Genomic DNA, 18,930 nt, shown 5'->3' with positions numbered 1-18,930 from the left:
AATGAAAAGATGGGGAAACTGGAGTAAAAATATCCAGACAGCCCTTGGCTGTTACGTCCTTCTACAGAAAGGTAAGTACACACAACTACACTTTGTCAAAGTAAGACTCCAAACTACAAAACCCCTTGAACAATCAAACAAGGCTGGCTATTAAACCAGAAGCTCCACCCACATGGACTCATCCACATTCTTACAGAGGTAAGTATTATAGCTTTACATACATATTTATATACATAACATTAGTGTCAGAAAATCAAATATACACATTCACATTGTGTAACATTCATCACCTAAATATATATATATATATATATAAAATACTATATATATGTATATAAACATCATTCCTTATCATACATGTATTAACTCAACCCTAAACAAACAACATTTACGACAGTCCAGTTACCAGAGCGATCGCGCATGCGCAACGCGGGAATTTACTGATATCCACCCTTCTGGATCGTCACCGGGGTTTGCCATTTGCTTCCGGTAACATGGACAAAGACGCAACATAAGCACACAACTAATGACGAAATAACGTGCAGATAAGTACAATAAATATGTATTGCTGAACTTATCTGGTGTTTGTGTGTGTTTATTAAGGGCTATAGGATAGGATGTAGTAATGGAGTGGACATGAATGCGTTATGTATGAAACTGTAGCGTTAACCTGACCCTAGTGTGCACCCAAGGGTAGGATAAACATGTGAACGGTTGAACAGTGGTTCATATACATGTGTGAATACAGTGTTGTCGCGATCGTGACAGAGCCCTCTGTCACAACTATATATAAACAAACAAATCCAAATCCAATCCCTAATCTAAAGTGTGACCAAAAAGAAGCCAATTCAACACTAAGAAATACTGCAACAGAATCAAACATTTAATGGAAACATCTGAGACAGAAATTGATGCTTAAATGAAACATAATTGAGAACATGCGTAGGGATGCACGATATGAACATTTTGGCCGATACCGATAACCGATAATTCTTTATATTTGAAAGCCGATAACCGATATATTTGCAGATAAATCAAAATTTTTTATAACAATAACAAAAGTCTCACCATTAAAAGCCAATGTCCCAACCACGCAATTATAATGATGTTCTCATTATAATTTTATGACAGACTTGGGCTGCACATGTTGCACTTGACTGTATTTAAATTTTTGAAGTGATTCCCATCATATCTCAGGCAATTCAAAACCATCATGGCGAACAGTGCGCATCTGAAGTGTCTCAGCTTAAGGAAATATTCCATTATTTATTGGCTTTAACATATCGGCCCAATTTTCTTAACGATAACATAAAAAAATCAACATACATCTGCCGATACCGATATGGTGGCCGATATATCATGCATCCCTAAATATGAAGCATCCTGGACAATGCGGATCAAAATAAAAGCCTCTTTTTGTCTTTCAGGGCTGCGGTGCATGTGCAAGTGGGAGATGTGAACGAGTTTCCCCCGGTGTTCGGTCAGCTGGAGTATCACGGCTCGGTGACGGAGGGGAAAGTGTTTGACAGTATTCTGCAGGTTCAGGCGTCAGACCAGGACTGTTCTCCACAGTACAGCCAGATCTGCAACTACCAGATCACCTCTCACGACACGGCCTTCGCTATAGACCGCAACGGTTAGCACACACACACACACACACACACACACACACACATGCATTCACTTTGCTGTCTTCTGTATTTAAATGTGTGTGTTTGTGTGCAGGTAACATCAGGAACACAGAGAGTCTGAGCTTTGATCAGAAGTCACATTATAAAATCCGCGTGACAGCGTTTGACTGCGGTCAGAAAAGAGCGGCGCTGGACGCTGTCGTACACATACATGTAAAACCCGTCTGCAAGCCTGGATGGCAGGGTAAGATTTCAATATGTTTTGGTCTCAGAATCAGATGCATTTTGCACATGAAAATGGCTGAAATATAGCTTTACGCAATTTCTGGAAATCGGGTTGCAGTGGTCCATCTGGGAAGATATCATGATGTAATGGACTTTTCGAGGAAGCTAATTCACTAATGTCAGTGTTTTTTGTACAGGCTAATTGTAGTACTTCAACTTATTTTATTTCAGTTAGTTGCTGAGGCAAAATTTGCTTATTAAGTTTAAGTTTTTTTTTACGTTTTAGTTAAAAATAACAACACTGATAATTATTTCATACTCTATTATTATTATATAACCTATTTCATATAAATGTGCTCAGAAACATGTTATTAAACATGTATGTTTAATAATAAACTAAACAAACTGAAGTTGGTGACTCAGACAGACCCTTCAGATTCAAATCTGTGAATCCTTTGGTTGAACTGGTTCATTGAAATGAATCATCCAAATTCTCTGAAATGTATCACTCATATTATAGAAAAAGGACAGTTTATGAGAGCGCCTCAGTTTGTGTGACTATGCTTCATACAGTGACTAGTGTGTATTTGTACTTAAATTCACACCTAAGTTAATGTGGGAATGAGATGCATATTCAACGCTCACATGCACAATGAATCCATTGAATTTTGTATAAAACTGAGGAGTAAACACAGAAAATACAGTTCTGGGAATGTAAATCCAGACGCTTAGAATTTCCCGTCACTTTCTGTCCGTCTCTTTCTTTTCCCTTGAAGCTATTTTTGTTTGCTTTTAAACTCAATATAGTGTTGACCCCCTCCTGTCTCTCTCTCTCTCTCCATCTTTTTCCAGTAGGTTTGTGCTTTCTTTTTTGCTTTCAATTGCAGCAAGAGGCTTACATCAGAATTAACACACACACACTTTCATATGATAGCCAGCCTGATGCATTATGCGGTTCTTTTAAAGCTCCTGGTATCTTTTTTACTACAGCTAGACGTGCTTTGAGTCTAACGCAGCAGCGCTCAACTGGATCGCTGACAGCGGGGAAAGACTAAATAAAATAACAAATGACAAAAAGCAACATTTAAATGAGAAGAAAATATGCTTCCCCATTTATTCTTTTGTTGATGTTGAAGGCTGTGCATCCAATTAAACTTTATTTTAGCACAAATATGTCCTCATCCTCGTAAACCGCATTTAAATTAAAGAGGTCCAATTATGTTTTTTTACATGTTCATCTTTCTTTAGTGTTGATGTTTGAGCATGAAAAAGGTCTGCAAAGTTACAAAGCACAAAGTCCCTCCAGCGGGAGTTATTCTCTATATCAGTGTCACTGTTTCTGAACTCCCTGAAACGCCTCCATTGTAGTCTTGAGTTTCTTACGGGAATGAACACGTCCAACTATTCTTCATTTAAATAATTCCCACCCAAGGCATATGCAAAAAATAAAGGGGCGGGGCCTGCTTGAGTTAGTTAGTAGTGTGTTGAAACCAAGCGGCAACATTCTGATCTGAAAAATGAAGCCTACCCGGAAGTGCGAAAAACTGCAATACATCGAAAATCCGCTAGGGGCAGGTCCCAAAAGGGAGCAAATGTCCATAGCCCCCATGTTAAAATGTCCGTTTTCACAGCATAAATTCATGTTTTTACAGGTTGGTCCCATGGACTTTTATTGTATTTTTCGATAGGTTCCGAGTGCCTGACAACCATGAGGGCTGTGAATTTTTTTCTAACTCGTTAGTTTAGATTGTATTTAGATATAAAATGTATGACAATAAGGGCGTGGTTAACTTTGATTGACAGCCTGATTGACAGCTGACAAGGCAGCGCCACGGAGAATGACAACATAAGAAGCGCCATTTTTTAATACAGTTGACATATAATACTACTGTTTCTGTATCATGAAATGTAGTTTTAAGAATTTTTCAGGCGAGAATGTAGTTGTTTAAAGCTCAAATCTGTGGTTTATTTATAAAGATTTATGAAAATTGTATCCAGTTGTGAGATCCAGCGATGACCGAGCGCTCGCCGTTCATGTACCCCGCCTGGAACAGCTTTTCCTCGGCTAGTCGTTCTGACGTTTGCCGCGGACTCTGGCGTCTCTGTAGTGGTTAAACATGAGATATAATTCGTCTTGTCTATATCTAATGGGCGATTTTTGGTCTTGTGAATCTATAATTTGTTCCCTGGGCAATCGTTTTGGCTGAGGGGAAGTTTCATAACTTTATAAGCTATTTAACTTTACCGTTGTATGGTTAGACTGAGCGCTGACTTTGTATGTTTGACTGAATTGTTTGCTTTATTTGTATAGCTTCTTGTACCTTTTACTTATACTTTTATAATGGCTAATATTGATAAAAGTGAAATGTAACATTTACATTTACATTTAGTCATTTAGCAGACGCCTTTATCCAAAGCGACTTACAAATTAGGACTAAATTCAGCGAGTCATCATAAAGAGGCAAAAGCAACAACAACGCAGGAAGTGCTCAAAATACGAAGTTCAGGTATTATTCAGAGTAGCATAAGCCTGATAAGTGATGTTTCGAAGGGAAAGGACTTTTTTTTTATTTTATTTTTTTTATAAGGTTAAGTGCTCACGGAAGAGATTGGTTTTCAGCTGTCTTTTGAATGTTGTCAGGGATTCTGCATTCCGGATGAGGGTGGGGAGAGCGTTCCACCAGCATGGAACTGTGAATGAGAATGTTCTGGAAAGTGATTTTGTGGCTTTCTGTGATGGAACCACGAGACGTCGCTCGTTGACCGATCGTAGGTGTCTGGTAGGGATGTAGACTCGTAGGAGTGAGTGAAAGTAGGAGGGAGCTGAGCCTGTGATAGTTCTGTAAGCAAGCGTCAGTGCCTTGAACTTGATGCGAGCAGCGAGTAACAAAAAGAGACTGGGTTGAGTTTTGTCATTTTAAACGAAGATGATCTGTAATGGTGTTTACTGCAAAATCTGTTGTTTAGTACAAATGCACATATTGCCTGGACCATATTAAAATGTTTAATATTTTTATATTATATTTAAAACGAAAAGAGGCAGGTTTGTGTTTTATATTTCGTTTTGTTATAAATAGGCAAACTTTATGTGCAGTGAATATAATCAATACGCGTTGCCTGAACCACATTTGTGTGGCATGTTTAAGATTTCTTTAAATGAAAACGAAAAGAGGCAGTGTGGTGTTTTATATTTTGTTTTGTTATAAATAGGCAAACTTTATATGCAGTGAATATAATCAATACGCGTTGCCTGAACCACATTTGTGTGGCTATAATGTTTAAGATTTCTTTAAATGAAAACGAAAAGAGGCAGTGTGGTGTTTTATAACATATTTCGTTGCCTAAAATATACACAGAGATAACCGGAGTAGCAGAGCGAGCTGAGTGACGCGCGCTGCGTCAGAAGGTGGGCGGGGTTAGGATTTCCCAAGATTTTCCAAGATGGCGCCGCCCATACCCCCCATAAACGGCTTCAAACCCGTTCTTCAGAAAGTCTATGGGTGACGTCACAGACGCTTTGTCCATATTTTTTACAGTCTATGGTTGAAACTCGCAGTTATGGGAAGGGGCGTGACATTTGTGAAACACACTCGAAGTGCTTGACCAATCACAATACACTGATCCAGCCGACCAATCAGAGCACATTGCACTTTTCTGAATGAGTGGCTTCATAGAAACAGGAACTAAACCGGGCTGCGTTTCCCAAAAGCATCGTAAGCCTAAGTAGTTCGTAAAAACGATCGTACGACTGATCTTAATATTACGGTCTGTTTCCCAAAAGCATCGTAACTTAAGTTGCACTTAAAAATCATCGTAGATCTACGAGTGCTCTGGAGTAATCGTACATCCCCAAGTGCATCGTAAGAAGACAGATTTATGAGGTCACCTGCAGGACAAACGGCAGATTACACTTTTATCTAGATTTAACAGATTACACTGCAAAGCGAGTACAAATATAAGGTTTTGATTGTACTTTTTTATTGTACACTTTATTGTACTTGTTTTTTGTTTAAATGAATGTATAAATGAAATAATAAAAAAGGGAAGAAAAAAATACACATCTAAATTAAATGAATGAACAAAAACAAAAAAATCATAAAATAACGAAGTAATGTGGGAAATATGCTTCAAAGACTGGGCAAAATATGGATGAATATAAAAATTAAAAAAAATGCACGAAAACCAGCCATGTATTGGGCATTTTTTGCAGACCACCTTCCCTGATCTGGGTTGCAGTTAGTTTACAATGTCTACCCAGTTTTGTTTTTCCTTATTTGTATGGTATCCTTTAAATCTGTTAAAAATAACATCTTTGTTTCGCTCTATCTCCTCTAAAATTAGGCCTACATTAATTTAATCTTTTTTGAAAGGTATCTTTTCTTGTTTGTTTTTAATACATTTTGTCAGTATGCTATCTCCGCCTGAATGTAGACTTTAGACTTGTCTTGATTGCTAATCCACAGATGATGATTATTAGGTTAAACCTAATAATTAAGGCTAAACGTTCAGAATACGATTCCATATAAGGTTATATTTCAGCACTTCGCGAATGGACAGCGACTCTTAAGTAGCACGCAAAACGCGTTCTCGCGCGTTCATGTTAAGTGCATTTTTAGGAAACGCTCGTGGAATTGCTGCGAGCGTTCGTAACCTTGCACGTAGAGAGCGCTCTTAAGATACATCGTTATCGGGAAACCCGGCCCAGAGCGTTACTGACAGACAGAGAGGAGCTGCAACAATATGGGGAAAATAAGGTGATTTTTGAACATTCAAGCATGAAAACATATTCTAGTAGAGCCCAAAAAACAAAATCAAGACTTTGTAAAAGGGCATAATATTGCCTCTTTAAGTAATTGCCATTATTTTCAATGCAAACACTTTTTATGTAAATTAGGCTTGTTTTATAAACTAATTTCACAAAACATACGCTGTTTGCCTGATGCAGTTAATGTTTCACTATCAGCATTGACCTTATGAATTTTGATGAATTTCAAGTGCATTTTTGTTTCTTCTAAGGACATTTTTATTGATTATGGCTGCAATTATTAAAGGGGTCATGAACTGCATTGTTGTATTGTTTCATAATGTTTCCTGGGGTGCAATAATAATGTTAGTATGAATTTTACTTAAAAAATTGTCATAATTTAGAAATAAAAGGCATTTTCCTACCCTGATTTTAGCCTCTGATTTGAACGCTCTGTTTTAAGGGGCGTGTCTGCTGTGAGACTTCAGTGTAAACGCCCACTGCTGTGATTGGTCAACAGCGTTGCATATGAAATAGCTAGCATATTCCAGGATGAGTCGTTCACTGGGCCTGGTAACAATAAAAGCTGATTTTGGACTTACAAGGACGTTTTCAGTTCTGAAACCCATTTAATGCAAAACAAGTTAGTTTGATGTTTGCGTTTGGTTCATTCATATACATTCAGGGTTCATGCAAACTCCAATAAGCTTTAGTATAAAAGCAATCTGACCTAGTTCACGGAAGTCAACTGCTATCAGTATCATGTATTTTGCCTAATATTGTATTAAGCATTTCTCATTGCTGCTTGTCTCTGCAGAAATTGCCTTCGCTAAGCAGCTTGCATTCTCTCGCAGTCTTTCCACTGACACGAGCAGACAGACGCCTTACATTCTGTGCATGTTGAGAAGTAAAATTAAACAAAAGCATAAAATTATGTTTAAAATCGCTTTCCATTTTTGGTATCTTCTCTTCATGAGTTGTTTCCTAGCTGTAGTGGTGAAACAGCCATTGCTAGTACTTACATTGGAAAGTAAAACTCGCTGAAGAATCAAATTCTAGATCATATCAAACAATCAAACTGTGAAAACAACCTCAAATTAAATCAAAACTGTGAATATGGATATGAAAATAGAACCTCTTCAACATTGAACCTATTTATAAGCTTAAAGGGATAGTTCATCATTTACTCAACCTCATTTCATTCCAAAAGTATGACTTTCTTTCTTTTGTGAAAAACTTTTGTGAAAGTCAACGTTCTTTAAAATGTCATGCTGCGTTGGAACAACATGAGGGTGAGTAAATAATAACAGATATTTCATCGTTCTAATACATGTCCCTGGTCTTATTGTGCACTTTTATCTTCGCATGTTATTCCAAAGGCAAAAAAGTTTCTTTGAACCTTTCATTAAAATGCAATAACTTGCTTTCCCCACTGAAACAACTTCAGTGTCAGCTGACATAATCAAAACCCTCTTTTTTCCTCCACTTCAACTGCCTTTTTCACCATCCAATCAATTCCCAATGGATAAAGTCAAGTAAACTTTGGTCTGGACTGTGTCTCCCAGAATGCACTTTGATGCGTCTCTGATGTGATTGTCCCTCAGGTGTGTTTGGAGACACTGTACACACACAGACACACACTCGCATTCAGTCGAAGCTTCAGGCCACTTTTTTCCAGGCCACTGGATGATGAAAACTGGAGGAAAGGCCAATTTTTCACATCTGACATAAAAAAGCATGAAGGAGAAAGAGAAGTAAACAGCTCCCCGTTGTGTCTCATAAGCAAGGGTAAATAATTCAGCAGAGGTGGACATGTACCTTAAGGCTCACTCCATGCATAAAAACAATCATTTTCAGCTCCATATTCTCTAACCCAACAGCTAAAAAGTGTGAGCTAAAATTTGTGTGGTCTGTATGTGAATACATGTTTACATAATCCATTTAATACTGTCCGCCGTTTTAATTTTTCACCCATAACTTCAAGTTAAATAACCACTGGCTATAGAATTCATTAAACACAATACAGCCTGAAAAATATGAAAATGGTGGACAAAATAATGCATTATACAATATTAGGCTATAACCACAACATTTCACCTGGCGGACAAAAAAACAAAAACAAAGGAAAAACTTACTTTATTACTTTATGTACACTTTAATTTATATATAATGTGTATATTACGTAATAAAGTAAGTTTACTTAATTAAGACTTTTTTAAAGGTAAATGTCTGAAATGAGTTACTTAAAATTAAAGTGAACAAGTACATAACTTGATTTTACTAAAATTTTTAAGGCAAGTGCCTATACGAATTTGATTTATCTGAATCAAGACATCCAGTGCTCTGACATTTGCAAAGCTGTGTTTATTGAACGAAGCAACAAACGCCATAGTTATGATTTCACCATCCTACAACCTATAACCTCAAGCTCTTCAACACAGTGGTAACCACAAAAAATACAACAACAGAAATTATTTTAAATGTCCAACATAACATTAAACACAAATAGGCCTTTCCCTTTCAAGAATTAACACTTAATTTCAACATTTACTCTCCCAAATCAGTGCAAAACAATTCTGGGAACTAAAAATCCAACACAGTTCATGCAGTCGCAACAAAAATGAACTAAGTAAACTTAAATTTGACCTATTTAAGTGAACTTGAACACAATCAAATTAATGTTAAATTATGCCTTTTTTCTTGTTGAATATACTAAAATACATCAGATTACAGAAGTAAAATGGATTATGAACAGCGCTGGTTTGACTTTAATACAGTTGTCTATTATGATTTAGCTGGAAATGCAAAGAAGCACAAAACATTAGCACGTTTTTTTGGACACTATATACCATGGTAATCTTAATGGTAACGAAATTACCATCTGACACCATCCCTCTATCATGATACCGCCGGAGTATTTGTGTCACTAAGTTTTAACTTCTTTCCTGAATGTTTTGGCTAATGCACAACAGAAGGTTGTATTCTCTTTGAGGGGTATTTAAAATGCAGGTTATGTCTCAGACATGCTTAGGAAAAATTGAGTTGTTAATCGTGTTGAAGTCTGGGAAACACTGTGACCTCAATATCTCTTCATTTTCCAGCTCAGTGATGTTAACTGTAATGTTTCCCTGCCATCGCTCTTTCTGTTACCAATACTTTAGCTGCTTATCAAAGCATTTCCCAACGTTCTTTCTTTCCAGGCTGGAACAAGCTTGTCGACTATGAACCAGGAGTAGGCAGTAAGCTGTTATTTCCCAAGATGCACCTGGAGACATGTGAGGGATCTGTGTCCTGGATTAGGACCACAGTGGACCTGGAAAGCGGTGGTGATGGAAGAGGCTGTGACAGACAGTCGTACTCTGAGAGATCCTTACAGAAGCTTTGCGGTATGATTAACAGCTATTTATTCCATTGCACGTTTCCTCATTTCTCTTGGGCCGGTTTAATTACAAAATGTGCCTGAGGGCTAAACTAGTCAGACAAAACCTCCACCCTTGTCCTAGAATAGGTATGTGTCTCAGTACAGAATCATTATCAGTGTAATTTTTTTCCAAGACTTCATCCATATTAGAGGGATTGTATTGTGAAACTACAAATTAATCTGTAAAACACAGATATTGAGCTCATATCACAGATCCTCAAGAAGACTAACGGTCATTTTCACATGACTCATGTCAGCGTCCACTGAATTAAAGTCTAAGGGATTAAATAATTCACAAATTAATGGTGTCATAAATGATGTTCAAATTACAGTTTTTCTCAGTCGCTTTGGTGCATTTCTCACATCACTATTTACATTTGCACAACAGTTAGTTCAACCTCCACAACATTTAGTCATTTGTGCACATCATAGAAGCAGTTTCTCATTCCTTCCAACAAACTGCAAATGCTTTTGGACATAAATCAATTGCTTTCATACAACTCTCTGCTGTTTTATAACATTATCATTTGCTTATGTCACGTCAGTCAAAATTAACTATACTTGTGAATGCTGAATAGTCATTCCATATAAAACTAATAGTCCTCATTTCATTGCTTGAGTCATTACATACAAAAATGTTGATCTAGTTCTGTCAAGCAAATTTTACAAATTTTTTTAAATTTTTTTTTTTTTCTGAAAATGTCTCCTAAATTGGACAATTTCTCTCAGGTGAATCTCAGCTTTCACTGATGAGGAATGTCTGGATGTGCATGAATGATTACAGTACTATGCATGTTGTATGTTCAGTTCCAATATGTACTGCAATATTGTTTCCAGTTGTGCACAGCTCTACCCAAAGGGAGTTTATGTTTGTTGTAAATAAGGATGTATTTTTTCTTTCGCACAATGCTGTGAACAAATTAGAGTTGCAAAGAGCATATGCAGTAAAAATGTGAAACATACATATTCAGTGTCTTGTACTCAGTTACCTCACTAAATACAGTAATGTGTAACTTTACTGTATTTTTCAAATGGCTGTGCAAATAGTATATAGTGCTGTCTTGTGTCACCAAGATCTGACTTTTTTGCATTGGGAAAACATTTACAGAGTAAACTGTCATAATGAAAACATGACAAAGCCATTTGACTATCTTGTTCATAAACAATGGTGTCAGGACTTTTCATCTTGATGACACTGACACTTTCATTGACATGAATACTTGCTTTTGAGGAATGATCTATCTCCATTTTGAGCAAGTGACACGCTTTTGCAGGTTATCAACTAGGTTTTGTTTGTACTAATTGTTTTGAGAACTGCATTAACTGTTGTGCAAATGTAAATAGTGATGTGAGAAATGCACCAAAGCGACTGAGAAAAACTGTAATAGTGTGTTAACGATATCCCACACAAAGCAAAAGTTAAAATTAAGTCATTTTAAGATTTATCCTCCTAAGATGACTAATATATATATATATATATATCAAATAAAGGATGGATGGATGGATGGATGGATGGATGGATGGATGGATGGATGGATGGATGGATGGATGGATGGATGGATGGATAGATAGATAGATATACAGACAGATAAATATACAGCTGTATGGATGGATGGATGGATGGATGGATAGATGGATAGATAGATAGATAGATAGATAGATAGATAGATAGATAGATAGATAGATAGATAGATAGATAGATAGATAGATAGATAGATAGATAGATAGATAGATAGATAGATAGATAGATAGATAGATAGATAGATAGATAGATAGATAGATAGTAGACATGTGCCGGTATTCGGTAATACGATAAATCGCGGTAATGAATATGCACGATATTGTTATCGCGGGCACTTCAAAATACCGTGAAAAATAATAGATCAGAATTTATATTTATAGAACGCGCATTAGCTTATTTTCCATCAACCGCTTAAACAAACACTGCGTATATGCTGCGCGAAACACGTGCGCACTCTGATGTAAACAATCCCCACATGTAGAAGCACTGTGTGCATGCGCCGCAGTGCGCACTCTAGTCTAATGTAAACAAAAGCCATTTAATGACAGCACTTTAGTTGACTAGAAAAAATAGCTATAGAGAGGAGTATTTTGCTAAATATGTGCACTATATTACATTTGTATTATATTTTTACTTGTGTCATAATTGTTATTATAATGAAAACCAAATTATATTTAATTAAATTTGTTCATTTTTAACCTTTAATAATACCAGCTGATAGGGCTCTCTGTATACATACAGAGATGTATATAAAATGTATATACATACATTTTCTCAAGAAAAAAATATATCTCACATAATGCAGTAAACATGTTTACAGCATTATGTGAGATATATTTTTTTCTTGAGAAAAATTTACATGTTAACATCTACTGTAGCCTACCTAATATTTATCCAAAGAGTCAATATTGAATCAAGATTGAAATCAAATCCCAAGAATTGAATTGAAATTGTGAATATTGTGTAAAATTCTGTTTAGTTACCAAATGTTTTGACAATCACAATTACACCTATTGTGATGCAAGTTGTTTTTTTCTACATTCCCCCCCCAATCCATCCGTTTCTCTTGAGCATTTAAAATATCGTGATAATACCGTATACCGTGATAAAAGCTCAATCAATTCATCGCAGCATGAAAATTTGATACCGGCACATGCCTAATAGATAGATAGATAGATGTTATGACATGTTTTCACATTGCTTTAACTTATCAAAATAAGGTAAGACATTTAAAAAAAATGTTATACAAGATTCATCCAATTTTTTTAAGTCAATTTAATGTAATTTAAGTTGATTGCACTTAAAAATTTAAAGCAGCAACTTTTTTTACAGTGTGGGAAAGTGCTCAATATTCGTTTTGCTGTAAAACAGAAATACAGATTACCCTATTAATTATGGAATTTTGTACCAATATCAAAATCTGTCAGACTTTTCATTTGGATGTCAAAGTCAGCACGAGTCATGCAAAAGGGACTTGTCAAATTACAGATTTAAACTTCCACAAATGTGATCTGTGTTTCAATGATGATTTCCTCTCTGAACTCACTGATCACACACCAGGAGCTTCATCAGGCAGCACAGATCTTCTTCCGGCCCCCAGCGCCGCTTTTAATTGGACGGCGACTCTCGTGACGGAAAGCGGTCGGGATAGTGACCTCACATACCAGTTTGATGGTCGTCAAGCTGCCAAGATCCCAGACTGGGCCGTCCCGCAGAATCTAACTGACCAGTTCACCATAACAACATGGATGAAGCACGGGCCGAGTCCAGGACAGAGGGCTGAGAAAGAAACGCTGCTCTGCAACTCTGACAAAACCGGTGAGACACAGAGAACAAAAGAGAGGAGATAGGGGGGAAAAAAGCTCATGGATGCTGCATGTAGGAAAAGGAAATTATAGTTGTTTCTCCTACAGTAACAAGATTTAATGGTGAGCTTTCATACCTTTCATATTTCTCATAATGAATAAGTTCCAAACTGTTTTGTAGATTCAGAAGAGAGATATAAATAAAGCATAATTTAAAGTATAATTATAATGTTTAAAATAAAAGATTTAAAATGTGTATATATATATAAAAATGTAATTATAAATATTTCAACATTTTTCAACCAATAACTCATCTGTGTCTATTTCTAGTAGCCCTAAGGAATGTTGGAAGAAACATCTGAGACAGAACTGATATTTAAATACCCCATAATAACGGCAATTACTTCATAACCTCCGTAATTGCATGGGAAAGAGCAGCTTTCTGGAAAGCTTTTGTATTTCATACTGGAAAAAAATAATTGGTATATCAACCCAAGACTTCCATGGTCTGCCTTTACTAGAAAATCTTTGCTGGTCTACTGGCTATACTAGCACTAAACCAGCACTGACCAGCAAACACCAGTCAGGACGACCAGCATGGAGGTTCACGCTGGTCTTTTCAGCAGGGTTGAAGAGGACACAGTTAAGATCAGAATTTCATTTGTTGTGGACGATTGGAGCACTACTTCAAACCCTGTTAAGTTCACAATCCTCTCCTGTCAGGATCTCTATATAGATAAACACACACCAAATGGTGCCATTTCTTTCCCCTCAGGTTCAATTTAGAGATATTATCCTGTATGTCAAGAGGTAATTGTATTCTCTGTCTGTCTCTTGACCTGTCTGCGCTCTCTTTGTCTCTCTATCTCTCTCAGAGATGAACCGACACCATTACTCTCTGTATGTGCATAACTGCAGGCTGGTGTTCCTGCTGAGGACGGACTACACACACACACACTCCTTCAGACCGGCTGAATTCCACTGGAAATTAGAGCAGGTATGAGAGATGTTTCACAGTAGGAATTTCATTTTAGCCGATCTTCAGATGAAATCAGAACATCAAGAATACAGAACATTCTTGCATGCATGTAATATAAACGATACACATTTTGTATTGATAGATAGAAGTGATGGATGTATGGATGGAATGCCAGACAGACAGACAGACAGATAGATAGATAGATAGATAGATAGATAGATAGATAGATAGATAGATAGATAGATAGATAGATAGATAGATAGATAGATAGATAGATAGATAGATAGATAGATAGATAGATAGAACTATAGATAGATAGAACTATAGACAGACAGATAGACAGATAGATAGATAGATAGATAGATAGATAGATAGATAGATAGAACTATAGATAGATAGAACTATAGACAGACAGATAGACAGATAGATAGATAGATAGATAGATAGATAGATAGATAGATAGATAGATAGATAGATAGATAGATAGATAGATAGAACTATAGACAGACAGATAGATAGATAGATAGATAGATAGATAGATAGATAGATAGATAGATAGATAGATAGATAGAACTATACAGACAGACAGACAGAACTATAGACATAGATAGATAGACAGACAGACAGACAGACAGAACTATAGAGATAGATAGATAGATAGATAGACAGACAGATAGATAGATAGATAGATAGATAGATAGATAGATAGATAGATAGATAGATAGAACTATTACAGACAGACAGACAAAACTATAGAGATAGATAGATAGACAGACAGACAGACATAACTATAGAGATAGATAGACAGACAGACAGACAGACAGATAGATATAACTATACAGACAGACAGAACTATAGACATAGATCGATAGATAGATAGATAGATAGATAGATAGATAGATAGATAGACAGACAGAACTATAGAGATAGACAGACATACAGACAGACATAACTATAGAGATAGATAGATAGATAGATAGATAGATAGATAGATAGATAGATAGATAGATAGATAGATAGATAGATAGATAGATAGACAGACAGACAGACAGATAGATAGATAGAACTATTCAGACAGACAGACAGACAGACAGAACTATAGACATAGATAGACAGACAGATAGATAGATAGATAGATAGATAGATAGATAGATAGATAGATAGATAGATAGATAGATAGATAGATAGATAGATTTTTCTATTTTTTTTCTCTCTCTTCATTTTAATGACAGAAGAAACTTTGTCATATTACTTTCTTTACTTAAAGTGCAAAAACAGCAATCTTCTATCAAATATTAGAAATTAATTTCCTCTTAATGACACCCTTTCTGAAACGTGTTTAGATTCACAGGTCTGCTGCAGGTTAATTGAATCTTTCATCTTGTGCATGCAACAATTCTTTAGTCTATCATTAAGCATATAATTATGCAAATATCCGCTTCTTTAGGGTGAAGATAAAGCCTTACAACGAGAAAGATAGAGGGAGAGAGAAAAGAGTGCAGTCATTAAGAATGTGTTTGTTAGGCAGTGAATTCTCCTCTCTGCTGTGCCAGCGAACAGACCTGCGGGAAGACTAAATCATCGGAGAGGACAAACACACAAATGCAGCGTAACACAAAACTAACAGCGCACTGCATGAACATCCGTGCCAAAGACCAGTTAAAAACCCATCAGAAAAACGGCAGGGTGCCTTTAAAACATGAACTAACAGCATTAGAAACAGGACATATTATGCAAAGTTCTGCTGTCCAAAACAAACAAACGGACTTAAAGGGATGGTTCAGAGTAATTTCAACCTAGAGTCCTTTGCACCATGACCTCGAGCCAAACACCCCCCCCCCCCCCCCCCCCCCCCCCCCCAGAAGCCTTTTTTCCCTTGGTTGAACATTATTAAAGTTAGAGCTTATTTAGAGAATGGTTTAGTGCAGGCGCTAATGGATCCAAGGTTGTATCTCGTAAATTACCCCACTAATAATGCCAGAGCCCGTCTACGGAGAGCCTGCCCACTCCCTATTAAGTCCTATTGTACCGAATTTTGGTTGTAGTTCCACCAGAGTTCCACTGGGGGCACTCGCCCATGAGTGCAAAATGAATGGGAGTCTATGGCGCTAGACGGCTAAGTTTGTCTCTTTCACCCGATTGCTGTTGAGAAATCTCAGATTTGATTGTAGGTTTTGCAAGTTCAACATGGGTTATAGGTCGAAAATTGAATGAACGAGTACTTATGTCCTTTCGATTTCTTACAGGTTGAGTTGTTGTTGCCCATAACACGCTAGCATTCTGCTAATGAACGCTGATTGGTCAGTGAAGGACTGATTACGACCAGAGATACCGCTTGATGGCATCGTGGCATCCGAAGCGGGACCAGAAACAAACAAAACAAAAACTCTTCTAGCACGTGTATTTACCTGTGTCAGCTGTGTTGTCGATGCCTCAAGAGAAAAGAAAGTGCAGAGCGCGAAAGCACCAAAGTGACTGAAGGATTGCCGTAAAGCAGTATCTCTGGTCGTACGATGTGTATGACGTCATTGACACTTTAAAAGACTTTTTAAAGCAAATAAGGTAACACCCAGCAATGTGTAATTTCTTTGCATCTCCATTCGAATACAACATTCAAATTACTTGAAAAAAAAATTATATCCTGAGAAAAGTGGATTTTGATGGGTATAGCGCCATAGACCTCCATTCATTCTGCACTCGTCCTGTGAGCGCCCTCATATGGAACCAGAGTGGAACTGCAACCAGTTCAGAAGCTGGAAGTTTACTGAGAGTGAAACTTCTCCCCTTATTAGACATTCTCTGATAATTCCCAGAATGGTACCAAACTTCTACAGTAATACAAATAGGTTCTGTACTCATAAAACGAGGCATTGGAAAGTGTATAAGTACATCAGGAGTTTATTTAAATAACACTTGCCTGACGGCTCATGTTACCGCTAAGCTGAACGTCGAGGTCACTTCAGTGGTTTGGGAAAAGCACGTAAAAGTCCTGGCAGAAAGCGATGCATAAGGATGTAGTGTAACGACAAATTATATTTTTTTCTGAAGTGTTAACAACTTCGTGTTAACGAATAATTGTTATAAACTGGTTCTACCAACAAAATATTAGTGCATTCCTGGAACTGGGCGTCGTTACACTACATCCTTATGCATCGCTCTCTGCCAGGACTTTTACATGCCTTTCCCAAATCACTGAAGCGACGTCGACGTCCGGGTTAGCGGTAGCATAAGCCATCAGGCAAGTGTTATTTAAATAAACTCCTGAATTCCTTACAAACTTTCCAATGCCTCGTTTTATGAGTGCAGAATCTATTTGTACTATTGTAGAAGTTTGGTACCATTCTGGGCATTATTAGTGGGGTAATTTACGAGATACACCTTGGATCCATTAGCACCTGCACTAAGCCATCCGGCTGATATCGCTAAATAAGCTCTAACTTTAATAATGTTCGACCAAGGGGAAAAAGGCTTCTGGGGGGGTGTTTGGCTCGAGGTCATGGTGCAAAGGAACCCTAGGTTGATTTTACTCCGAACTATCCCTTTAAGTGCAACTTAAACATCAGAGCATCAAACCGCAAACCAGTTTGAAGATGTAAGGTGCAGTTGCGTTATGGACAGCATGGATCTCAAGCAGTGCCGTTGCATTCGTTTCTCATTTGGGTCTTTTCCTTTGAAATCTTCATTACCATAACTGTACATTTGCTACCTACATGCTCAGCATTAGAAGATGCAAAGATAGGCCTAGTTTAAAGATTCTGCTGAGATTTTAAGCATCAAAGAGCCTTTTTCCCAGTGGAGAACAAGTTCTTGAAGAACTTCACCCCACCTTAAAATGAATTTCATAATGTAGTTTCATGAATTCATTACATAAAATATATCAGGTTGAGGGTCCACTGGCCCGAGGGAGAAAGATTTTGGTCTTTGCATGTCTCAGACATCAAAGAACATGAATGATCTTTTTTTAATCTTTCCTAAAGGCTTTTTCTTTCCTCTCCCTGCAGAAAGTAATCTAATTAAATTAGCCCTTTTTTTAAAGAATCTGAGACTAATTTAATTAGCAAGTGGATGGTGTTGTGTTTCCATTATGAAAATTAATTAAAAGATATGAATATTAATGCAAATGTGAAGTTTTCTTGGGCGAGTGCTGAATGTTGGCTCAATTACACAAATGACAATTCCAGTGTTTAATTGCACTTCGCAAAACACCATTTTTACTTCCATTTGATTTGTTTGTTGCAAAATAAAGCATTCTAATGCATTATATGTATTTTAACTAAAAGGCAACACGCTTCATTCACTAATAGCTGTTTACAATCAATATACTCATGTATGCACACAAAATTCTCATGCAATATTTCCACAGGTGCGTATGCTCACGAATTTGTCCTAATGTTTGTTCTTGAACCTCATATTTGCCAGCAGTGCATTCGGCAATACAGATAGACATACTTTTATTTACTCTTAATCAGAATGAATACTTTTAATCACATAGCTTTAGTTGATGTCAGATCCAATACAGTTGCAAACTCTCCATTACACTGTGCCTCGTTTACAAAACAAGTTGCAGTCAAATTCCCAGAACAAATATATAATCCTCTGACGT

General features: G+C 36.9%; 1 protein-coding gene across 1 annotated transcript in view; it reads left to right on the top strand.

Moving 5' to 3' along the window:
* The window catches only part of clstn2b (calsyntenin 2b), a 78,775-nt gene that overhangs the window by 32,356 nt on the left and 27,489 nt on the right, over positions 1 to 18,930 (top strand). The window contains exons 4-8 of the mRNA XM_082181154.1: positions 1,428 to 1,636; positions 1,726 to 1,875; positions 9,801 to 9,986; positions 13,104 to 13,361; positions 14,224 to 14,345. Of these exons, the coding sequence (XP_082037280.1) occupies positions 1,428 to 1,636; positions 1,726 to 1,875; positions 9,801 to 9,986; positions 13,104 to 13,361; positions 14,224 to 14,345 (925 nt within the window). The remainder of the gene's footprint in view (positions 1 to 1,427; positions 1,637 to 1,725; positions 1,876 to 9,800; positions 9,987 to 13,103; positions 13,362 to 14,223; positions 14,346 to 18,930) is intronic.

This window comes from Leuciscus leuciscus (genome assembly GCF_965113295.1).
Source record: "Leuciscus leuciscus genome assembly, chromosome: 9".
In the NCBI taxonomy this organism is placed as follows: Eukaryota; Metazoa; Chordata; class Actinopteri; order Cypriniformes; family Leuciscidae; genus Leuciscus; species Leuciscus leuciscus.
This window is presented reverse-complemented; position numbering and strand designations above follow the sequence as displayed.